This window comes from Ictalurus punctatus, chromosome 15 (genome assembly GCF_001660625.3).
Source record: "Ictalurus punctatus breed USDA103 chromosome 15, Coco_2.0, whole genome shotgun sequence".
Taxonomy (NCBI): Eukaryota; Metazoa; Chordata; class Actinopteri; order Siluriformes; family Ictaluridae; genus Ictalurus; species Ictalurus punctatus.
This window is the reverse complement of record NC_030430.2, coordinates 16,490,768-16,510,554: the sequence shown is the minus strand read 5'-3', so window position 1 is coordinate 16,510,554 and position 19,787 is coordinate 16,490,768. Positions and strand designations below refer to the sequence as shown.

Below are 19,787 nucleotides of genomic sequence, written 5' to 3'. Positions count from 1 at the left end.
ACTGGCCATGCTGTCCGGGTGGGAGAGATGGCATTTCTCTCTCCCCTGCCATCAGTGTGGGCATCTGTGAGCTTATATATGCGGAAGAGGGCAGATAACCTCAGCACTAAAGCAAACTTCACAGAGTACCTGGGAGAATTTTTTGTCTTTTATGATTTACTATGCCTGCTGCCATCAAAAGTTGCAGGCTCTTTATTAGTACCTAGAATGATGATGACTACACCAGGGGGCAGAGCTTTTTCTACAAAAGCCCCCAGTTATGGAAAAGCCTTCTGATTAGTATTCGAGACTCAGATACAGTGTCCGTGTTTAAGTCTAGGCTGAAAACCTGTTTGTTTAATCAAGCTTTTTGTTAGTAGCTTTTTTCTTAGGCAAAGGCACAGATCAAAGGGGTTCATGGGCACTGTCCCACTCTCACAGGTTCACTCAGATTTGTTGACAGTGGAGAGGCAGGCCGCTTTATGTCCCAGGCTACCCTCAAGCAAATGTTACCTTCTGGCTCTTCCTTTTAATTACGCTGTCATAGTTAGTCCTGCTGGAGTACCTGCTTGCACTTTGCATACTTAATAATCTGTTCTCTCTCTTTTCCCCTCTCTCGCTTTCCCTTGTCTCTTCTCTTCTCTGTATCTCCCTCTGTCTCTCTCTCCCTCTCTTGATCTGTTGAGCTACACATTACTCCTGCAGCATAATGATATGCCAGTGATCCTGACTCCTTCTATCCTCCCCACCTGCCTGATCCATCTTAATGCGCTACGATGCTTGAAGCTTCCTTCAGTTGAGAGTCCTTTGCTGCTGCTGAGGATGGTACAGACGGATACCCTAAAATTATCCATCATCATTCATTATTCAGTGGATAACTTTAGTGGATACTCTAGACTTAAAGTTAAGAACTCTAATTAATTTTTTTAAAGACTCATGTTAATACTGCTCAACCTTTTAACACACTCAGTACTGTTTGACTATATAGTATACAGCTGTGGAAAAGTAATGAATCGCACTGTCTGGTGTCACCCAGAGGAAGATCGATTCCCTTTTGTGTCTGGTTCCTCTCAAAGTTTCTTCGTCTTGCTATCTCAGGGAGTTTTTATGCACCACTGTAACCTTTGATTTGCTCATTGGGGATCTAAATCTAAATCCATATCTGGATTTCTGTAAAGCTGCTTTGTGACAATACGCATTGTTAAAAGTGCTAAATAAATTAAATTAAATCTAATTAAATTGGATAGTGCTTTCCTCAGAGTGGGCTATGCTGCCCTGTGATAGAGCATGAGAAGCAGTATGAAAGTGAGTACAGGTAGAGTGAGCAAATTACATAAACTATTAATAAAATGAAGAAACAACAAATGTTGGTGCTACAAAAGGATAATAAAAAGATTACTTTTAGTACCAAGCTCTTGCACTGTCAGGTTATTATTTTTCAATCCTGTCTCACATGTTAGGTATTATCTAAGAAACCGTTCTGACCTTGAGCATTGGTGGAGCTGAGTCGTTTGATCCCACTTGGCTGGTAAACACTGTCATTGTTCTGTGAGCTCTCCAGACCCACCTCTACCACCTGAACCTGCTGCAAAGGAGCTGTCCACTTCACCATGTACTTAGGGCCAGCAGGAACCAGGCTGCTGATATCCGGAAGCCCCCTTATTGAAGACAAAATTAGTTTAGTAAAAATTGTGACAGAACAATGCCCAAGTTTTTGTTTTGTTATAATGCATGATCAGAGAGAAGAATCACAGGCAGTAAAATGAACTGTTGTGATGAATTCATCTGGGTGGGCGGGAAACGGGGAGAGGGGTATAATCGAAAGAAATTGCTACATTTCCTTGAATTCCCAGGTCCTTTTCCATCATGTGTGATCCTCATTGAGGTTTGATATTTGAAGGTGAATTGCACATGTTTAGCAGTGTTTAACATGTTTAGTAAATGGCACTAATTGGATAATGTTGAAAATGCAGGTTGAAAATGTTACCTTGTTTCATTAATGATGTACTCAATTCCCCTTTCAATGGTTCTAGAACATCGTTAAATGTGAGATAGAAGGGATATAAACCACAAAACCACAAAGCTGTAAGGCCTGAGAAGAAAAAGGATGTATTCAGTGTACAGATAATAGAAAGCAAACTGTGAACCTGACTTACTTGAGATTGATGTTTGCACAGATGAGTATGTCGTTGAGGAGGAAGACCTTGCGCTCCTTGGACTTGAGAACCTGCCCCTTGTCCCCATACACTGTCTCGATCAGGGTTTCACACAGAATCAGCTGCTTCTGATCTGAGTTCAGCTGCTGTGGACACACATTATATTAAACTTTCAAACCTGACTGGTCATGAGGTGTTGATAAATTTACTATAACAATTGTTGTCTGCAATGAAAATCACAGGTGTACAGTATATTAATGTATGTGTTCTGATCCGTAATCGTTTCTGTAGTAACAGCTCATTCACAGGAACTTGTATGGTGGACATGCCATATAATCAACACGTAATAATGAATGAATTAAAAATGTCCTGTTATTTAACAAAGAAAAGTGTTGAATTATTGATACTGTGAAACTCTGTAAGGAGAAGTTTGTTTAAAATTTATAGAAGGAGTCTCCAGTGTCAGCACTTTGGAACCGTTCAAAACAGAGGATTTTGCACTTTACAGTTTGTTATAAACATTATAAGTTGCCTTTTTGTGTTATTAACTTCAAGAGAGCAAAACACAGAGGCTGTTGATAGCTGCTATAGCGTAAGTAATACTAACATTCTACAATATTAAATGTAACTATAAACAGATTTTAAACAAGTACAACATACTGTTTTTTTATTCATAGGAAATTGTAATCATTGGCAAATAGCTGTGGTATGAGAGGAATAAAACCCTTTGAGAAGTGCTGCTATCAGAAAATAATCAACTTCAGGGTGGTAATGGTCCAGAAGTGGTTTATTCCTTACTTAACAACCTAACACAAAGTCTAACAGCATTTTTACACCACAATATTTAATATATATATATATATATATATGTATATATATATATATATATATATATATATATATATATATATATATATATATATATATATATATATATAATAGCATTATACTAAAACACTCGGTTTTCCTTTCTGTGATCCCTGTAATGTATACAAATGCCACCGCTTTATTCTTCACACACACGCGCCAAAGCAGGTGATGATGAATTGGTATAACAGCAGGGGATCTACAAAGCTATTTAACTTTAGATCATTCACATCAGGAAGCTGGGTGGAAATGTTTTTTTCGTCTCCACTGTGAGGTTGATGGCAGATACTGGAGCACCCTCTAGTGAGAATCATCATAAAAGGCTTCATTTACAGGCCAAAGACGATGTGAGAGCCCAAACTGCAGCAGTGCATGACCCAGATCATCAGTCATGACAGCTCACAGTGAGAGGCAAATATCTGCAGTGCCAGTTAAAAAACAGGCTCTGTTGATTTTGAGCCAAGAATGTATAGAAACCATGAACAAAGTTTAATGTTTAAATCTCTGAAATGGATTTATTAACCTTGGTAAGGCCAGTTAGTTACAATTATTTTAAAAACCGCCTCATCTTAGCATTATATATATATATATATATATATATATATATATATATATATATATATATATATATATAAGCCTACAAGAAATCTCATCTTATTCTCTGTGCCTGCTAAATGGAGAGTGAGCTAAACTTAGAGTGAGTTGCTGAGCAACAGTGACATGTGCCTAGCAGAGAGATGGGAGTGCGTTTTGGTGTGTGACCTTGCTGAGGGCGCGATCACTGTTGCTGCGTGTTAGTTGCTGGATCTCAGAGAGCTGCTCTGCTAGACGCTTCTGTTCATTCAGCTTCTCTGCTAAGGTCTCCAGCTCAGTGAGAGCCAGCTGCAGCGGCAGCCTATCCTGGTGCCCAGACGGAGTGTTCTTCAGCATGTCCTAGACAAACATACAGGCATGATTTACTGTTAAAGACACTTACATTTACATTACATTTATTCATTTAGAAGATGCTTTTATCCAAAGTGACTTACAAATGAGGAAATACAAGCAAAGCGATATATCAAGCAGAGAACAATACAAGTAGTGCTACCATACAAGATTTATAATTGGGTTCTAGAGAAGCAAATTGCGCAGAGCAGAGGTGTAAGAACCAGAGTAAGTTGGGTTTGTTGTTTGTTTGTTTTTAAATAATGTAGGGTTGGCATTTTAGGGGTTAGCTAAGTGCTCATGGAAGAGGTGGGTCTTTCGCTGTTTTTTGAAAATAGTGTCAGATTAGGTGGTCCAGATTTAGGTTGGAAGTTCACGCCACCACTGAGGGACTGTTAGTGTGAAGGTTCTGGAAAGGGACCTTGAGCCACACTGAGTAGGCACTACTAAGCATCGGTCGTTAAAAAAACAACCACCAATTTCACCTCAGTGACTGTAAATGACAGATTTAATGTCAGCATTTTTGCAATAATATTGATGATTTGGCATCATGCATTCTGATACTATACTTGGAGTGGTATCAAAGTCAAAATCTTTGAAATTTGAAATCTGATTTTCATATGATTCCCTTTAAACATTACATGCCAATGGGGACGTCCTGCACTTTGTTGACTTCACGTTGAAATACTACCAGTGTTGTCCAGTGATGCTGTATTACATACAGCTTTTGCATTAAAATGTAAAGATGAGAGATCATTAGATATAATTAATGTCCTAATGTATGGGAAATATTACTATGAAGTATCAGTCCGCTAGATGCTAAGACATGCTACCATCCACTATGCAGATCTCCTTCTCTGTTTCACTTTCTCTGAGGCAATTCTGTTTAGATGTAATCTGAGAACTCCAGTATTATATAAGTGCATTTAAAAGCAACAAGAGAAGGATGAAAAGAAGATAATCATGAGCACGTGTGTGTATAAAGTATGTGTATGTGTGTATATGTGAAGAACCGCTGACCTGTAAGAGGAGTATAAACTGAGGGAAACGTTGGATTGGCTTCACCATCAGGCCGTAAAGGGTGATTCTGTCTGTGCTGACAGCCTGCCTTTTCTACGATTCAAAGTAGCATGTGAGCAGGTCAGATACAACAGTGTCTCTTGTTATATTTCAATTAAAATGCAGCTCACGATCACTGAAAGTAGTACATATCAAGCAGCAGATGCAAGAAGCTACTTTGTACCTAGTCTTTAAATAAAAACCAGTAAAACCAGCAAAACTTACTTTAAGAAATTCCAGAAATGCGGGCTTGGACATGCAGGCTTTCTTGATGAGAGCCATTGCATTTGTGAAGTTGTTGACGTAATCGCTGTATACATCCAGAACCATTGATTTTGAAAACTGAAAGGGATACAGAGGTTTATGAAAACCTGCACACACACACACACACACACACACACACACACACACACACACACACACACACACACACACCATTTCACAAAGCAACATTTTTAAATTGCTAGACTCTGGTCTAAAAAGAGCTTTCAGCAATCATACATTTTAGCTGAGGTTGCTGTTGTAAACCTGATTTATTACAAATCCTTGAATCTTTTGCATCACATGTTAAAAATACGCACAGCTGCTGCTCACAGCTTTGGTACCGCACAGGAAATGAGTACTGTTAAAATAGAAATGCTGAGTACAAGATTTCTGGGTTGGTTTTTTTTTTTTCCAAATGTAAAAAAGCACACAAATGGTGGAAACAGCACAAAGTCAGAACAAAACTAGCCGGTGTGAAACCTAGTTAATGGAGTTCAAGAATATTTTAATACCCAGCTAAATAACGTTGAGTTAACAGAATGCCCATACCACACTTTCAGTTAGATCCCACTTCCTGAAATTGCCTTTTTTGAGCTTTTTTGTGTTGCTGTTGCTGTTGTACAACAATGGAAATAACATTGATATGCATCTTAGTACACCCCTTTTATTTATGTGTGTTATTTCCACAAAGGGAGTGCGATTAATTTAGTTTTGGAAAAGCCTGCTAAAAACAGCCCACATGACAATACTTCTGCTCAGATGTTTCCTATTACTTAATACATTGACATCATTTCAAGTAAGGAAAAGAAAGCAAAAGTTTCAGCATGAGAGGGTTCAGGCTTATCTAGATACCCAAGTATCATTCACTTTAAGTACATGAACAGAATTTGAACCCTTTTGAGTTGATAAACTCATTTTGGGGGAAATCCTGAGACTTACAGAGGCTACAAACAGATCCCCAATGGTCTCTATTTGGTCCCATTCAGCCACGCGGGAAGCCAAGGCGATCTGGAACATGGCATGGCACTGTAGGATCTCTTTCACCCGGTAGAAAATGGGCTGGATCTTTCTAGTACTCAGGACACGTGGCTCTGCCTCCATTAAAGGCTTTTGATAATCCTGGGAGTGAATCAGAATGTACAAGATGAATCCAGGAGCAGTGAATATAATACTCATTTCTGTGTATGTACTTTGAAGATGAAATAAAAAAGTGATATAATTTTAGATAATTACACGATTACATTGCAATCAGTGACCTACTTTCAGAATCCTTCTGAGGGAATCCAAGTAGCTTATCTCACTCTGGATAATAGAGCCAAGAATGTGACGTCTTACAGTCTGGAAAAAAAAAGTTGAGTTAAGCTTAATAAATCTATACAAGTTCACTGTAGTTTGGTTACACGGCTGAGACACACACACACACACACACACACACACACCAACCTGTTGGCTAGTGAGACCCTCTGGCATGGGAGAAAGTTGAGGTGGTGGGTGTTTTACTTCAGAAACAGATACATCTAGGTAACCAGAATCGTCTTCTGTGTCATCTGCATTGTTTTTATATTTACACAAAGCCTTGTTAGTCCTGCTTTACTGCCACTTTGACTTTTAAAGATCTTTGACTGACTATTTTAACAGCGCTGCAGCCTCACAAGAAATTAACGTCCAGCTTTCAACAAAAGAAAAAGATTAAGAAAAAACTTTCAAACCTGTGTTTTCTTTTTTATTCAGGAAGGACACTTTGCGCATCATGGCTATTTTAGTCTTTTCCAGACCATCTTTAGTGCCATTCCGGGCGGCTTTCATGAGCTGTTGAACCTGTGAGAGAGGAGATGAGTACTGAAATGGACATCTGCGGCTTAGAGGAAGAAGGAAAAAAGGTTGGTCCTGTACAGAGTACAGTGTTTACAGCAACAGGGGCAAAGTCACTCTCTGAAGGTCCCTCATGGTTCATTTGCTGTAAGCTTCAGGGCATTTAGACAGTTTCATTTTCACTGGGAAGCAAAGCCTTTTTTCTGTGCATTGTGCAAGATTGAGCAAGAGGAAGGCTGACTGAATATGGTTGAATGATTTATATAAGTACATACAAGTTATAACCTGCATCATAAACCTTATATTTGACTATGTTGAATGATGAATGATACTGCAGTTGCAGTACTAATGGGAAAATATACCTTGATATCATAGGCCTGTTTGATCTGGCTGACGTCTCGAGCCCCTAACCGCATGGCCAGTTCACGTTTGGTCCGGGCACAATGCTCCTTTATGCGCCGTACATCGGGAGAAATCTAAGGTCATCGCCGTATCCACATGCCCATGGTCAATAGGGATGGTGTTTAGATCAATGTGCAGATAGAGACAGACAGAAACACACAAAGAGGGGAGAGAATGAGGAAACAGAGGGAAAGCCAGACAGGCGGACAGTGACACATTCAAGAACAATCAAAAGAAAAAGTCTGAGAGTCGCTATCATTTATGTACTCTAGTGATTAACATCAATATCACATACAAGCTGCAGAAATAACTAAACAAGCATGCATACATTTAGCATCCATTGCACCAGGACCTTAACTGGTTCACTGATTAGGTTAGTGAAAGGTTTCTGTACCTGTTTTCAGCTAAGATCATGCATAAAGGATGGCAATGCATACAGACAGCTTCGGCAACAGAGGAAAGACTAACGTGAACAACAGCAGGAGATTAACAAGGGGAAGCCCAGGAAGGAAAGAGAACTGAAAAAGTGGTGAGTGGAGAAAAAAATATCCACTGGTTCAGTGAATTAACCTTCCTCCCACTCATATACTGCGGCTGTCATGTGTTAGTGGTTTGTGAGTACTATATGACAGCATGTATCTATTGCCACCTTGTGACAATGCGCAGAAACGATCAGAGCTTGTTTTTGATCATGTGGAAATTAAATGAAAAGGGAAATGAATCGAAAAATAGTTTTTTTTTAAAAAATCAAAGAATGTGATAAAGATGTTCAGCTAATAAAATCCCCTGTATTGCACCCTGCTTTGACCTCAGAGATAAGATTTTAGATACAGCAGCTCCGTGATTTAGGCATGAGCTGAACCTGTACTTGTTCCCACCTTGCTACGTGTCCGTGGCTTGGTCTCAGTGTCCGAGTGCTCATCATAACTCTCAAACTCACTGGAGCTCCAGCCATTATCCATCCCCTCTGCCAATTCACCAGGCCTCTGCACATCCTCATAGATCATATCGTCACCTCCACACAAAACAAGAAACACAGAAGAGTTAGGCAAACTGTACAGCTATGAGGACACAAATCCTTTTTAATGCACAATCACAGCATATGTAACATCCCTGCTAACAAATAATGCTGTCAAAATGTTTAATAATGTATTCAACAGGTTCTAAGAAGGTTAGATTTGTAACATCCTAGAAACAACCTTCCTGCAGTGTGCTCTTAGGATTAGTGTTAATGTTTCTATGCTTACAAATGTTGCAGCAATGTTTAGTAATGGTTTTATGTAGAAGTTATGTAATAACTGTTCTCAGAACACCCAGAAAACACTGTAATGTCCCGAAAATTTTCAGAGAACCAAATATTCTTAGCTGGGATGCATAGCCATTGAACATGGGTGCCATACAGTCTATATGGTCTTGATCAAAGTCTTAGGTAATGCATAAGTTAAGAGGTTTTGTCTTGGTTGTCACTTAGTATATTTGTTCTTCAAAACGTACACTGCACTTCAGGGATGCACTTGGAAATAGCATAACATTAGTCACATGCCCAGCTGCATACATTGCACAGATAATGCATATTTACTGACATTTACTGTCACAAATGACCAACAAAATGGTCAAACTTCATGATAAAATTGATCAAATTAATAGGGAGAAAATCAAAATCTTATCACATCTGACAAATCTGAATTCTACCTTTCTGAATATGATTTTTAAAAATAGTGCACATATACACCTTTTGCCTTTATACTTGCCACCATCCTCTTGAACTTCCATCCATCTATTTTCTCTACCATTTATCCTACACAGGGGCGTGGGGGAGCTTTTAGCCTATCCCAGGGAACTCAGGGCACAAGGTGGAGGACAACCTGGACGTCGGAGCCAACCCATTGCAGGGCACAAGTGCACACACTACGGACAATTTGCAAATGCCAATCAACCAACAACATATGTCTTTGGACTGGGGAGGAGACGGGAGTACCTGGAGGTACTGGAGGAAGCACAGGGAGAAAATGCAAGCTCCGTGTACACAGGGCAGAGGCAGGACTTGAACCCCCAACCCCAGACGTCGAGGCAAGCGTGCTAACTAATAAGCGACTGTGAACAGTTTGGAAATTGCAAGACTGTTAAGTAAGAATTCCTTTAGCGACACTTTACCAGTTTGGTGGCAAATAAACATTAAAAATAGAGAAGTAAAAAAAACTATCTATTTGTTGACATCAAGATGATAAACAACTCTTAAACTAAACTAATTCTTGCCCATAAAGCAGCCAATTCTGGCACAACTATCATCAAGTTTATGCACATAACTATTCATCACAATAGTTGCGGGCCAAAAAAGAGCCATGTTTAAGGTTTGTCTTTGCATTTGGAATCTGGGCTATGTGCAACCATCCAAATGCAGCTTTTGAATTTTTGGCCAAAAATGGCTGAATCGAAAGTTCTGAGGTTACTGCCCTCATTCCACAGGTTTATGTGAACCAGATGAAAGTGCATATGTGGACCAGCACTGGGCAATCACTCATTTGCTGTCAGGGTTGTTACCTGACTTTCTACATTCATAGCTCATGTGGAAAACATGTAGAATAGTGCATACTGGGTCCCGAGTCTTTCACCTACCTGCATCAGGAGAGGGAATGTTCTCACAAGGGACATCATCATAAATCACTTCTGAGTCAGGGGGAGGACCTGGGTACACCTCTGAGGACGAAGAGGGCAAGCCTCGCTCTGATTCAGAAGCAGGCTTTCCTATAGAGCACAGAAAGTCTCAAGATTAGTACATGAAATGCATTTCTTTCCAAGGTTGATCCTAATCTGATCATTGAATTTTCTCAAAGGACAGCCTGTTCACATGGTTTCACATTCCAGGTTGAAAAAGTGTGAAGTCAAAAACTCTGAACAGTTATTGATTCTCTAGTTAATAGCAGCAGCCATTAAACTGTACAATGCATTCATTAAACTGACTGTGGTATCGACCGCAATGCAGGCAGAAGCACTAGCAAGAACAAATTAATCTGGAGTGTACAGTAACAACAACAAAGGCTTTTTCAATGTCACCAGAAAATTGGATGAACAAAGAAAAGCTAGAAAGCAACACTAACACTAAGGACACGACACGATACATTTTAACAATAGCTCAAAAGTAAGGCAATACATGTATTGCTTCTATTCCAGGAAGAGAATAATACCATGTTTTTATTATCAAATGGAGTCATTTACTTGATCTGCAATCTAATATTAACTTCAGGCTGTTTATACATGCACATAATTGAAGGCCATGGTTAGAATTACACAGGGAACAGTCGGTCAGTCAAGGAAGTACTGTGCACCTTCTTAAGCAGGAGGTCATGCATGTAAAGTACAATAATGTCTTACACAATTTTACATAAACAACACAGGGGTCACAAATTAGCTGAGCTATTTCCAAACTCTAGTACCAACACACAGGAAATACATGTGTTTACAGTCTGAATCAGCTACAGCAGGGTAAAAGAGGACACCTCCTACAGTCTGAGGCAACACTAAAACAGAAGTAAAGAAATTGGTTCTAAGAGGAGACCAGGCAAAGTACCTTTGTGCAGTCGTAGTGTGAGTTCTGACACCACACTGAACCATTCCTGTGAGTGACCTGGTGCTTGAGCTGAACACACACACACTTCACTCAGAACACTGCTTTGTTGTTTTTGAGCTCAATCTGTGCATATGTATGTACTCCTGATTCGAGAGAGGTGAAATTCAAGTGGGGTGCCAATATTTATGAGTTGCATGCATAAATAATGAAATCATGGATTAGTTTTGATGCAGTGATTCTTTAGTCATCATTCAACTGAATTAAAAATGTTTCATATGTGAGCATCCAGGATCACATCTGGACATTGGCGGGTTTCAAGCAAATTCCAAGAGTAGGTCAAATATTTTCAAAGGCACACAATCTCTCTATTATGGATAGTAACTAAAAGCAGATGGTTCTGATTATCTGAAGTTTCGATTTGAATGTGTCAAATTATTTGCTTAAATCTTTCATTCGGTGGAGGATTCATGTCCTCCTTAGAGTCACAGACCTGTCTGAGCAAACATGCGAGCAACCTTCTTTATGACAGGTGTATAGTAGCATTCCGGTCTTGAATGTAAACGTGGAGATCACAGACACAGAACTGGACATTGGCTGAAACAAGGTGAGAGGTGTACCTTTCAGATTTAATACCATATACAGTGAGGGAAAAAAGTATTTGATCCCCTGCTGATTTTGTACGTTTGCCCACTGACAAAGAAATGATCAGTCTATAATTTTAATGGTAGATTTATTTGAACAGTGAGAGACAGAATAACAACAAAAGAAATCCAGAAAAACACGTCAAAAATGTTATAAATTGATTTGCATTTTAATGAGGGAAATATGTATTTGACCCCCTCTCAATCACAAAGATTTCTGGCTCCCAGGTGTCTTTTATACAGGTAACGAGCTGAGATTAGGAGCACACTCTTAAAGGGAATGCTCCTAATCTCGGCTTGTTACCTGTATAAAAGACACCTGTCCACAGAAGCAATCAATCAATCAGATTCCAAACTCTCCACCATGGCCAAGACCAAAGAGCTCTCCAAGGATGTCAGGGACAAGATTGTAGACCTACACAAGTCTGAAATGGGCTACAAGACCATTGCCAAGCAGCTTGGTGAGAAGGTGACAACAGTTGGTGTGATTATTCGCAAATGGAAGAAACAAAAGAACTGTCAATCTCCCTCGGCCTGGGGCTCCATGCAAGATCTCACCTCGTGGAGTTGCAATGATCATGAGAACAGTGATGAATTAGCCCAGAACTACACGGGAGGATCTTGTCAATGATCTCAAGGCAGCTGGGACCATTGTCACCAAGAAAACAATTGGTAACACACTACGCCGTGAAGGACTGAAATCCTGCAGCGCCCGCAAGGTCCCCCTGCTCAAGAAAGCACATACACATGCCCGTCTGAAGACTGCCAATGAACATCTGAATGATTCAGAGGACAACTGGGAGGAAGTATTGTGGTCAGATGAGACCAAAATGGAGCTCTTTGGCATCAACTCAACTCGCCGTGTTTGGAGGAGGAGGAATACTGCCTATGACCCCAAGAACACCATCCCCACCATCAAACATGGAGGTGGAAACATTATGCTTTGGGGGTGTTTTTCTGCTAAGGGGACAGGACAACTTCACCGCATCAAAGGGACGATGGACGGGGCCATGTACCGTCAAATCTTGGGTGAGAACCTCCTTCTCTCAGCCAGGGCATTGAAAATGGGTCGTGGATGGGTATTCCAGCATGACAATGACCCAAAACACACGGCCAAGGCAACAAAGAATTGGCTCAAGACGAAGCACATTAAGGTCCTGGACTGGCCTAGCCAGTCTCCAGACCTTAATCCCATAGAAAATCTGTGGAGGGAGCTGAAGGTTCGAGTTGCCAAACGTCAGCCTCAAAACCTTAATGACTTGGAGAAGATCTGCAAAGAGGAGTGGGACAAAATCCCTCCTGAGATGTGTGCAAACTTGCTGGCCAACTACAAGAAACGTCTGACCTCTGTGATTGCTAACAAGGGTTTTGCCACCAAGTACTAAGTCATGTTTTGCAGAGGGGTCAAATACTTATTTCCCTTATTAAAATGCAAATCAATTTATAACATTTTTGACATGCATTTTTCTGGATTTTTTTTGTTGTTATTCTGTCTCTCACTGTTCAAATAAATCTACCATTAAAATTATAGAATGATCATTTCTTTGTCAGTGGGCAAACGTACAAAATCAGCAGGGGATCAAATACTTTTTTCCTTCACTGTAGGTGCTCTTTGTGATATGTACAATTTGTGCATAGAATTTGTGTAATAGAAAGAGAGCAGCACTAAGCAGATATTATTTAACAGTGACACTGATGTGGTAGTGTGTTTTGGCACTGCCACAAGTGTAACAAGCATAGCAGCTTTACATTTACTGCTCACTGTATCAGACACCTACTCCACTGCTCCAGCTTGTTGGTGTACTCTTGTTGCTCAATTTGTCCAATCACAGTTTGTATTTATTGGACTCTAGTCTCACAATACTGCTGTTAACTGGAAATATTTGTTCTGCTCCCAACATAGCAATAACATTAAGGTGTTTAGACCTCAGAGGTCTATGCCTATTTTGCCCATTTTCCCCATTTCATACAGGAATGTTTTATTATTTCTTCAGCACAGCACAAAAACCGGTTGCTGAATGGCCTGAAATTTGATTGCGGGTAGATGTAAGGACTGAGTAACAAAATGCACCACTGATCTTGGAAAGCTGTGGACCTGCTGCTGTTTATAGTTCAACTAACTTCTGCCTTGAAAATCAAGTGAACAGGTTTAAATAAAAAGATATATTAAATATTAAATTGTGAAGCTACGGCTGGATTTGAAACTTTTTTTCAACAGTGACAAGATGGAATTTAAAGTAAGTTTCTACACCAAATAATTCCTAAATAATTAAACAATATGTGACATGGTCTTTCATGGCTTTTAAGAGCTACAATTTACAGCAATGCTGCTGCTGCTGATAAACTCATGCAAGCAGCAAACCCACCACATGTGTAGGTGAACTTAATAAAATGGTTAATAAATGTAGGTAAAAGGTAAATGTACCAACCAAAGTGGCCACATAGTGTATTTTGTAAGAGCCAAGAGCAATACCTTCATATGTATGTGTGTTGTTCTTCCATGTGCCTTCGGACTCCTCTGTGACTCTTGGCTCAATAGATACAGAACGTCTGAAACATAGACAAAACCAGCCATTAGCCAGATCAGTGAAGAATGTTACACTATTATGTACTGTATTTTATACCCTTCTTAGGAAAGAGGTAAGTTTCTCGTAATGTTTAGCTCACAGAGCTGACTAATCTAACTACATAGCATAATGTAGCCGTGACACTAAAAATTAAATAATAAACCATTATTATGATATGTTCTAGAGATGCATCAAGGAATCACCTGTGTCTCAGAAAACTCCTGACCAAAAAGTATTTAAAATTTCTGCTCTACAGTTAGATTGTATGACACTTACCCATCAGGAGGCTGCCTGACTACCATATCTGAAAAGAAAGAAAGAAAGAAAGAAAGAAAGAAAGAAAGAAAGAAAGAAAGAAAGAAAGAAAGAATGAAAGAAAGAAAGAAAGCAGATTGTTATACAATTTTTTTTTATTATTCATAGAATTTAATACAATACACTCATGGTAAATACATGATTGAAATCCTCACCTGGGCTTGTTATGTGTGATTGCTGAGGAACAGCTTGACCCTCCTGACCAGCAGAGGTCACTCCATTTAATTCCTCATGAAGAGTGACTGGGACACATTTCACCGCTTGACTGTAAAGTGCATTAGAGTTTGTGTTGTCACCGGAAGCAACTTCCTGAAGTCCAGTCGCAGCGGAGGACACTACAAAGTCTTTAATTTCCCCAGGGTTTGGACCAGCATTGTTCTCATCTTCACTATCATCAAACTGAAACTGCTCTCCCTGCTCCTCGTCCTCATCATCCTCTTCTTCCTCGTGCTGGGGGGTCTGTGCCACACCAGTGGGCATAGACTCTGAAACCAAGTTATATGATTGAGTCTATAATTATTTAATAATTCAGGCTTGGTACTGGACTCCTTAAAGGGAAAAAAACATTAGATTGGCAGATGAAATCTTTTTAAGAGTATAAGGTCAACCTGACGAATACTGCTGTAAATTTCCGGATGAAAAATTAAAATGTACACAGTATTAACACATTTAATACTGGTGGATCTGAAGCCTGTCCCACTCTTCATGGGACACCAGTCCATTGCACCCACAACGCACACACAAAGACCTGCACAAATAATATCTGAACTCAGGATTGAAACCAGGACCCTGGAGTCAACACTACATGTGACACTGTGCCATCAATATATACTATATTTCTGGACACTTGACCATCACACCCATATGTGGGTCTTCTATATATACAGTTGTATAGGATGTCTTTGTATGCTATAGCATTACAATTTCCCTGCACTGGAACTAAGGGGCCCAAACATATTCCAGCATGACAATGCCCCTGTGCACAAAGTGAGGTCCATTAAGACATGGTTTCTCACGGTTGGAGTGGAAGAACTCAGATGGCCTGAACAGAGCTCTGACCTCAGCCCCACACCTTTGGGATGAACTGGAATGCTGACTGCACCCCAGGCCTCCTTGTCCAATGTCAGTGCCTGACTTCACTAATGCTCCACTGAAGCTACGCAGGGTTGAGCCTAGCCAGTACCTGGATGGGAGACCTCCTGGGGAAAACTAAGGTTGCTGCTGGAAGTGGTATTAGTGAGGCCAACAAGGCACGCTCACCCTGTGGTCTGTTTGAGGCCTAATGCCCGAGTATAGTGACGGGGACACTATACTGTAAAAACAGCACCATCTTTCGGATGAGACATTAAACTGAGGTCCTGACACTCTGTGGTCATTAAAATGAAATTTTATCTATCAATAATCTCCATCCCTGAATTGGCTAGATCACTCGCCTCTCCTCTCCACCAGTAGCTGATGTGTGGTGGGCATTCTGGTGCACTATGACTGCAATCACATCATCCAGGTGGATGCTACACACTGGTGGTAGGTGAGGAAATTTTCCCCATGCAATGTAAAAGCGCTTTGAGTGTCTAGAAAAGCACTATCTAAATGTAACTGTAACTAACTGTGACTAACTCTTGTAGCTAAATGTGCACAAATCTCCACAGCCATGCTCCAAAATGTAGTGGACAGCCTTCCCAGAAGAGTGGAGGTTATTATAATGGAAAATATAGAACTAATCTGGATTGAAATGTTCAACAAGCACATGTACAGTAAGTGTTATGGTCAAGTGTCCGCAAAGTTTTTGCCATATAGTGTATAATATGAAAAGTCTGTCCTACAATAAGTATTGTAACATTCAGAACCAAACTACATCTGGACAAACAGTCATATAATTTACAGCCATTACTAACTGAATAACAAATCATTATATGTAATAAGAAAACAGGCTCAACAAATCATTGCCTTGCTTAGTAATTTTAATTACTAGGCATAACTACTAATAACTAACATAATAACCAACACCAAAGATCTGGAGATGTTGTATCACACAGTAACTTGGGGTTTCCTTAACAGCAAATGCCAAATGCCCAAACCACAGGCAAAGGATAATTATAACCTACTGGCTCAAAATAATACACTTTAGCACCATGTGACAGACATGGAAACCAACAACAATGTAATTTTAAAGCAACTATAACAGCTTGTACAGTATGTACCAGGAATGCAGCTTCATGTTAGAAAAGGCAGGCTCCTCATGAGTCATTTAGGGTGTTGGGTGGAATAACAAGCCATGAATAAGCGTAAATGATTAAAGTCCAGTTGTGTGCAACACTAAAACAGGTCAGGAACTCAGGTTAAAAATTCAGGTCAAAAACTCTCGGAATACACATTATCCTATTTCTTTGTTGCTCTTTTTTAAAAGTTCTAAACAGCATTACCTTCTCTCTTGTCCTCATCAAGTTCTCTCCAATAGAAACAAGCTAAACTCTTAGATCCAATGGACAAGTGGATTTTTGGCAACACCAGGAATTTGAGCGAGGGGTTCATGCAAGCGGTATAAAGAGCAGGAGGCATATGGTGCAGGATCTCCTGGATGCAGCATATGGTCAGCTGCCTTTTAAACAACATTGCGTTCTAGCAGAGATTAAAACGGTCACACCACACTGCCTGAGCCAAATTCACAAAAGACTTACTAAACCACGTGGCAGTATGGACCAATCATATCTCAGAAAAGCTTCCATGGAAGCTACAGGTCAAGTTATATCTGTATTTATCCTGTAGGAACTATTGCATTCAGTGCTTGTTAATATCATCTAAATTTCTCTTCATATAGTGTACTGAGGATCTTGTTAATAGATTTAAACAAATGAGTAAAGTGTATTCACCTGTAGGATGTGGGGTAAGGGACTCCGGGGATGCCATGGGCTCAGTCTGTAGTCACATCTGCCTTCCTGTATGAAAACCAGAGCCTCATATTATGGAAAGGGTGACACATTGTGTGATTAACAGTACATATTCAAGCTGATTGCAACATCACTGTTGTTCAGTTTCTCACACCCTTAAATGGATCTTAATCTTGATGGCAATATAAAACCCATCTGAGCAAACCTTCTCTAGACTGGAGGGGATCAGTAATCTATGATGGTTTCATATTTATGTGAAGAAGGGAAGAAGAAGAAGATAGCTGGAGGAGGCACCACAAGAATTTCTGACAGCGATTGTGCTGTATGAGTCTGCTAAATTCCTCAGGGCTGCGTGGCGAATCCAGGCTTGTTTTTAACTGACTTGGTCCTCCCATAGTCGCTCGGCAAGGCTAACAGTGTGACTCAAAAACAGATTAACTCAGACATAAGGAATGAGCAAAGCCTAAACATAAATAACAGATTTTGGAGATGCCGCCTAGTTCAAGCATTTCCTATAGTTTCGTTGCTCATATCAATCCTGTACATCAGTCCCTCTCCTTCTTTTCCTAAAGAGTTCACAGTTCATTACTGGAAGCTCATTTTTGTTAAAGACACCTAAGGTTAAATTTGAACCCAGCATCCTCAGAAGGTCAAAGTAAATAACCACAATAAAGAACCACAGTAATATATGTAACCTTGCATCTTACTGTGAATTCAAGAGGGAACAAAAAAAAACCCTTACAATAACTTGGATGCAGACCACTTAATTAATACTTTGTTAAATCACCTTGTTCTTGTGATACAGCACTCTTTTTGGATATGAGTCTACCAACATGACACATCTTGATTTGGATGTTTTGTTCCACTCTTCCTTGAAAAAATACTCCAGCTCAAATTGGAAAGGTTCTCCTGTATACAGCCCTCTTCAAGTCATTCCACATGTTTTCAATTAGACTCTGGGCTCTGACTGGGCCATTCCAAAACATTGATCTTCTTCTTCTGAAGCTATTCTTTTGTTGACTTTGTGCTTTGGGTCAATTCGTGCTGGAATTTTACTTCCTCCTTACATATCTAACAGAGACCTGCAGGTTTTGTGCCAAACTGATTGGTATTTGGAGCTATCCATGATTCCCTCTATCCTGAATATGGCCTCAGTCCCAGCTAAAGAGAAACAGCCCCATAGCATGACACTTCCACCACCATGCTTCACCATGGGTATAATGTTCTCTGGGTAATAAGCTGTCTTTTTTTTACACCATACATATCTATTAGAATTATGCTCAAACTCATTTTGCAACATGGATTAGGGTGATTGTATGCATGTTTTGGTCAAACGTAAACAGGCATGGATGTTTTTTTTTGTTTGTTTGCTTTTGTTTTTTCATGAGAAAGGACTTCCATCTAGCCACCCTACTGCATAGCCCAGATATGTGAAGAATACAAGAGATTGTCAGATCTACATATTTTCTCTTGACAGCCTCTCTGATAAGTTTTCATTTAGTACTTTTTTATCAAATTTAGAGGGATGTCCTGTTCTTGGTAATGTCACTGTGGTGCACCATTTTCTCCCCTTGTTGATAACGGCCTTAATAATGTTCCATGGTAGATCTAATGTTTTGGAAATGCTTTTGTACCTCTCTCCTGATCGATACCTTTCAACAATGACATCCTGTACATGCATTTTCTTTTTCCCCCCTATAAATAGCTTCTATTTAAATGTGGAAAAACAAAATATTCTGACATCATGATTTATCTTTGTTAATTTTTTTTTCAATACAAAAACCAGCAATTTTAACAGGGCCAAATGTAGCCTTTTTTTATATCCACTGTATGAAGAATTTCTTTTCTCAGTAACATGAAAAGCTATGGGTTTTTTTTATCAATACTTTTGACACACATTAAATCCACATTTTGACTAACTTGTTGCACAGACAGGAAACATGTATAAATGATTAAAAAGCATTACATGTCATTCATAATAAGCTAAAAAAAATCGTTGCCAAATCACAGTAGTACTGTATAAGGGAATAAACATTTTGGATGTGCTGTGATAGTAAAATAATCAATGACTATGATTATGATTCTACTTTGTTACTTTATTGTAACACTATAGTAACCGTAGATGGGGTTTTTTTTCGACAGAGACTTCTAAACACTTCTGTAATAAATAAGAGTGTCTGCTAAATGCTTTAAATGTAAGAATCAGTTAACTTAATATATAAATACAGAAATCAGTACTTGGATAGTCAGGACCTAATGGCACAACAGAGCTTAGCAAAACCCTAACACACTTTGCTCTAATATCAATGCTAACTCTATTAGAAACCTCTCACTTTTATGTCCCA

The 19,787-nt window shown here is 39.5% G+C and overlaps 1 protein-coding gene across 4 annotated transcripts in view; it reads right to left on the bottom strand.

Moving 5' to 3' along the window:
* arhgef10lb (Rho guanine nucleotide exchange factor (GEF) 10-like b) overlaps nucleotides 1-19,787 on the bottom strand; it is a 37,716-nt gene that overhangs the window by 15,569 nt on the left and 2,360 nt on the right. The window contains exons 2-17 of one of the 4 annotated variants that reach the window (XM_047160265.2): nucleotides 17,425-17,490; nucleotides 14,710-15,039; nucleotides 14,516-14,543; nucleotides 14,146-14,222; nucleotides 10,080-10,208; nucleotides 8,342-8,478; nucleotides 7,424-7,537; nucleotides 6,959-7,067; nucleotides 6,693-6,796; nucleotides 6,510-6,587; nucleotides 6,189-6,368; nucleotides 5,211-5,327; nucleotides 4,947-5,039; nucleotides 3,765-3,935; nucleotides 2,136-2,278; nucleotides 1,465-1,637 (exon numbers count right to left, since the gene is read on the bottom strand). In XM_047160265.2, coding sequence (XP_047016221.1) covers nucleotides 1,465-1,637; nucleotides 2,136-2,278; nucleotides 3,765-3,935; nucleotides 4,947-5,039; nucleotides 5,211-5,327; nucleotides 6,189-6,368; nucleotides 6,510-6,587; nucleotides 6,693-6,796; nucleotides 6,959-7,067; nucleotides 7,424-7,537; nucleotides 8,342-8,478; nucleotides 10,080-10,208; nucleotides 14,146-14,222; nucleotides 14,516-14,543; nucleotides 14,710-15,039; nucleotides 17,425-17,461 — 2,020 coding nt within the window. In that variant the 5' untranslated portion in view covers nucleotides 17,462-17,490. Of the gene's footprint in view, nucleotides 1-1,464; nucleotides 1,638-2,135; nucleotides 2,282-3,764; nucleotides 3,936-4,946; nucleotides 5,040-5,210; nucleotides 5,328-6,188; nucleotides 6,369-6,509; nucleotides 6,588-6,692; nucleotides 6,797-6,958; nucleotides 7,068-7,423; nucleotides 7,538-7,857; nucleotides 7,961-8,341; nucleotides 8,479-10,079; nucleotides 10,209-14,145; nucleotides 14,223-14,515; nucleotides 14,544-14,709; nucleotides 15,040-17,424; nucleotides 17,491-19,787 lie in introns of those variants that run through there. The other 3 variants (XM_017486945.3, XM_047160266.2, XM_053686251.1) reach the window with 3 other exon arrangements.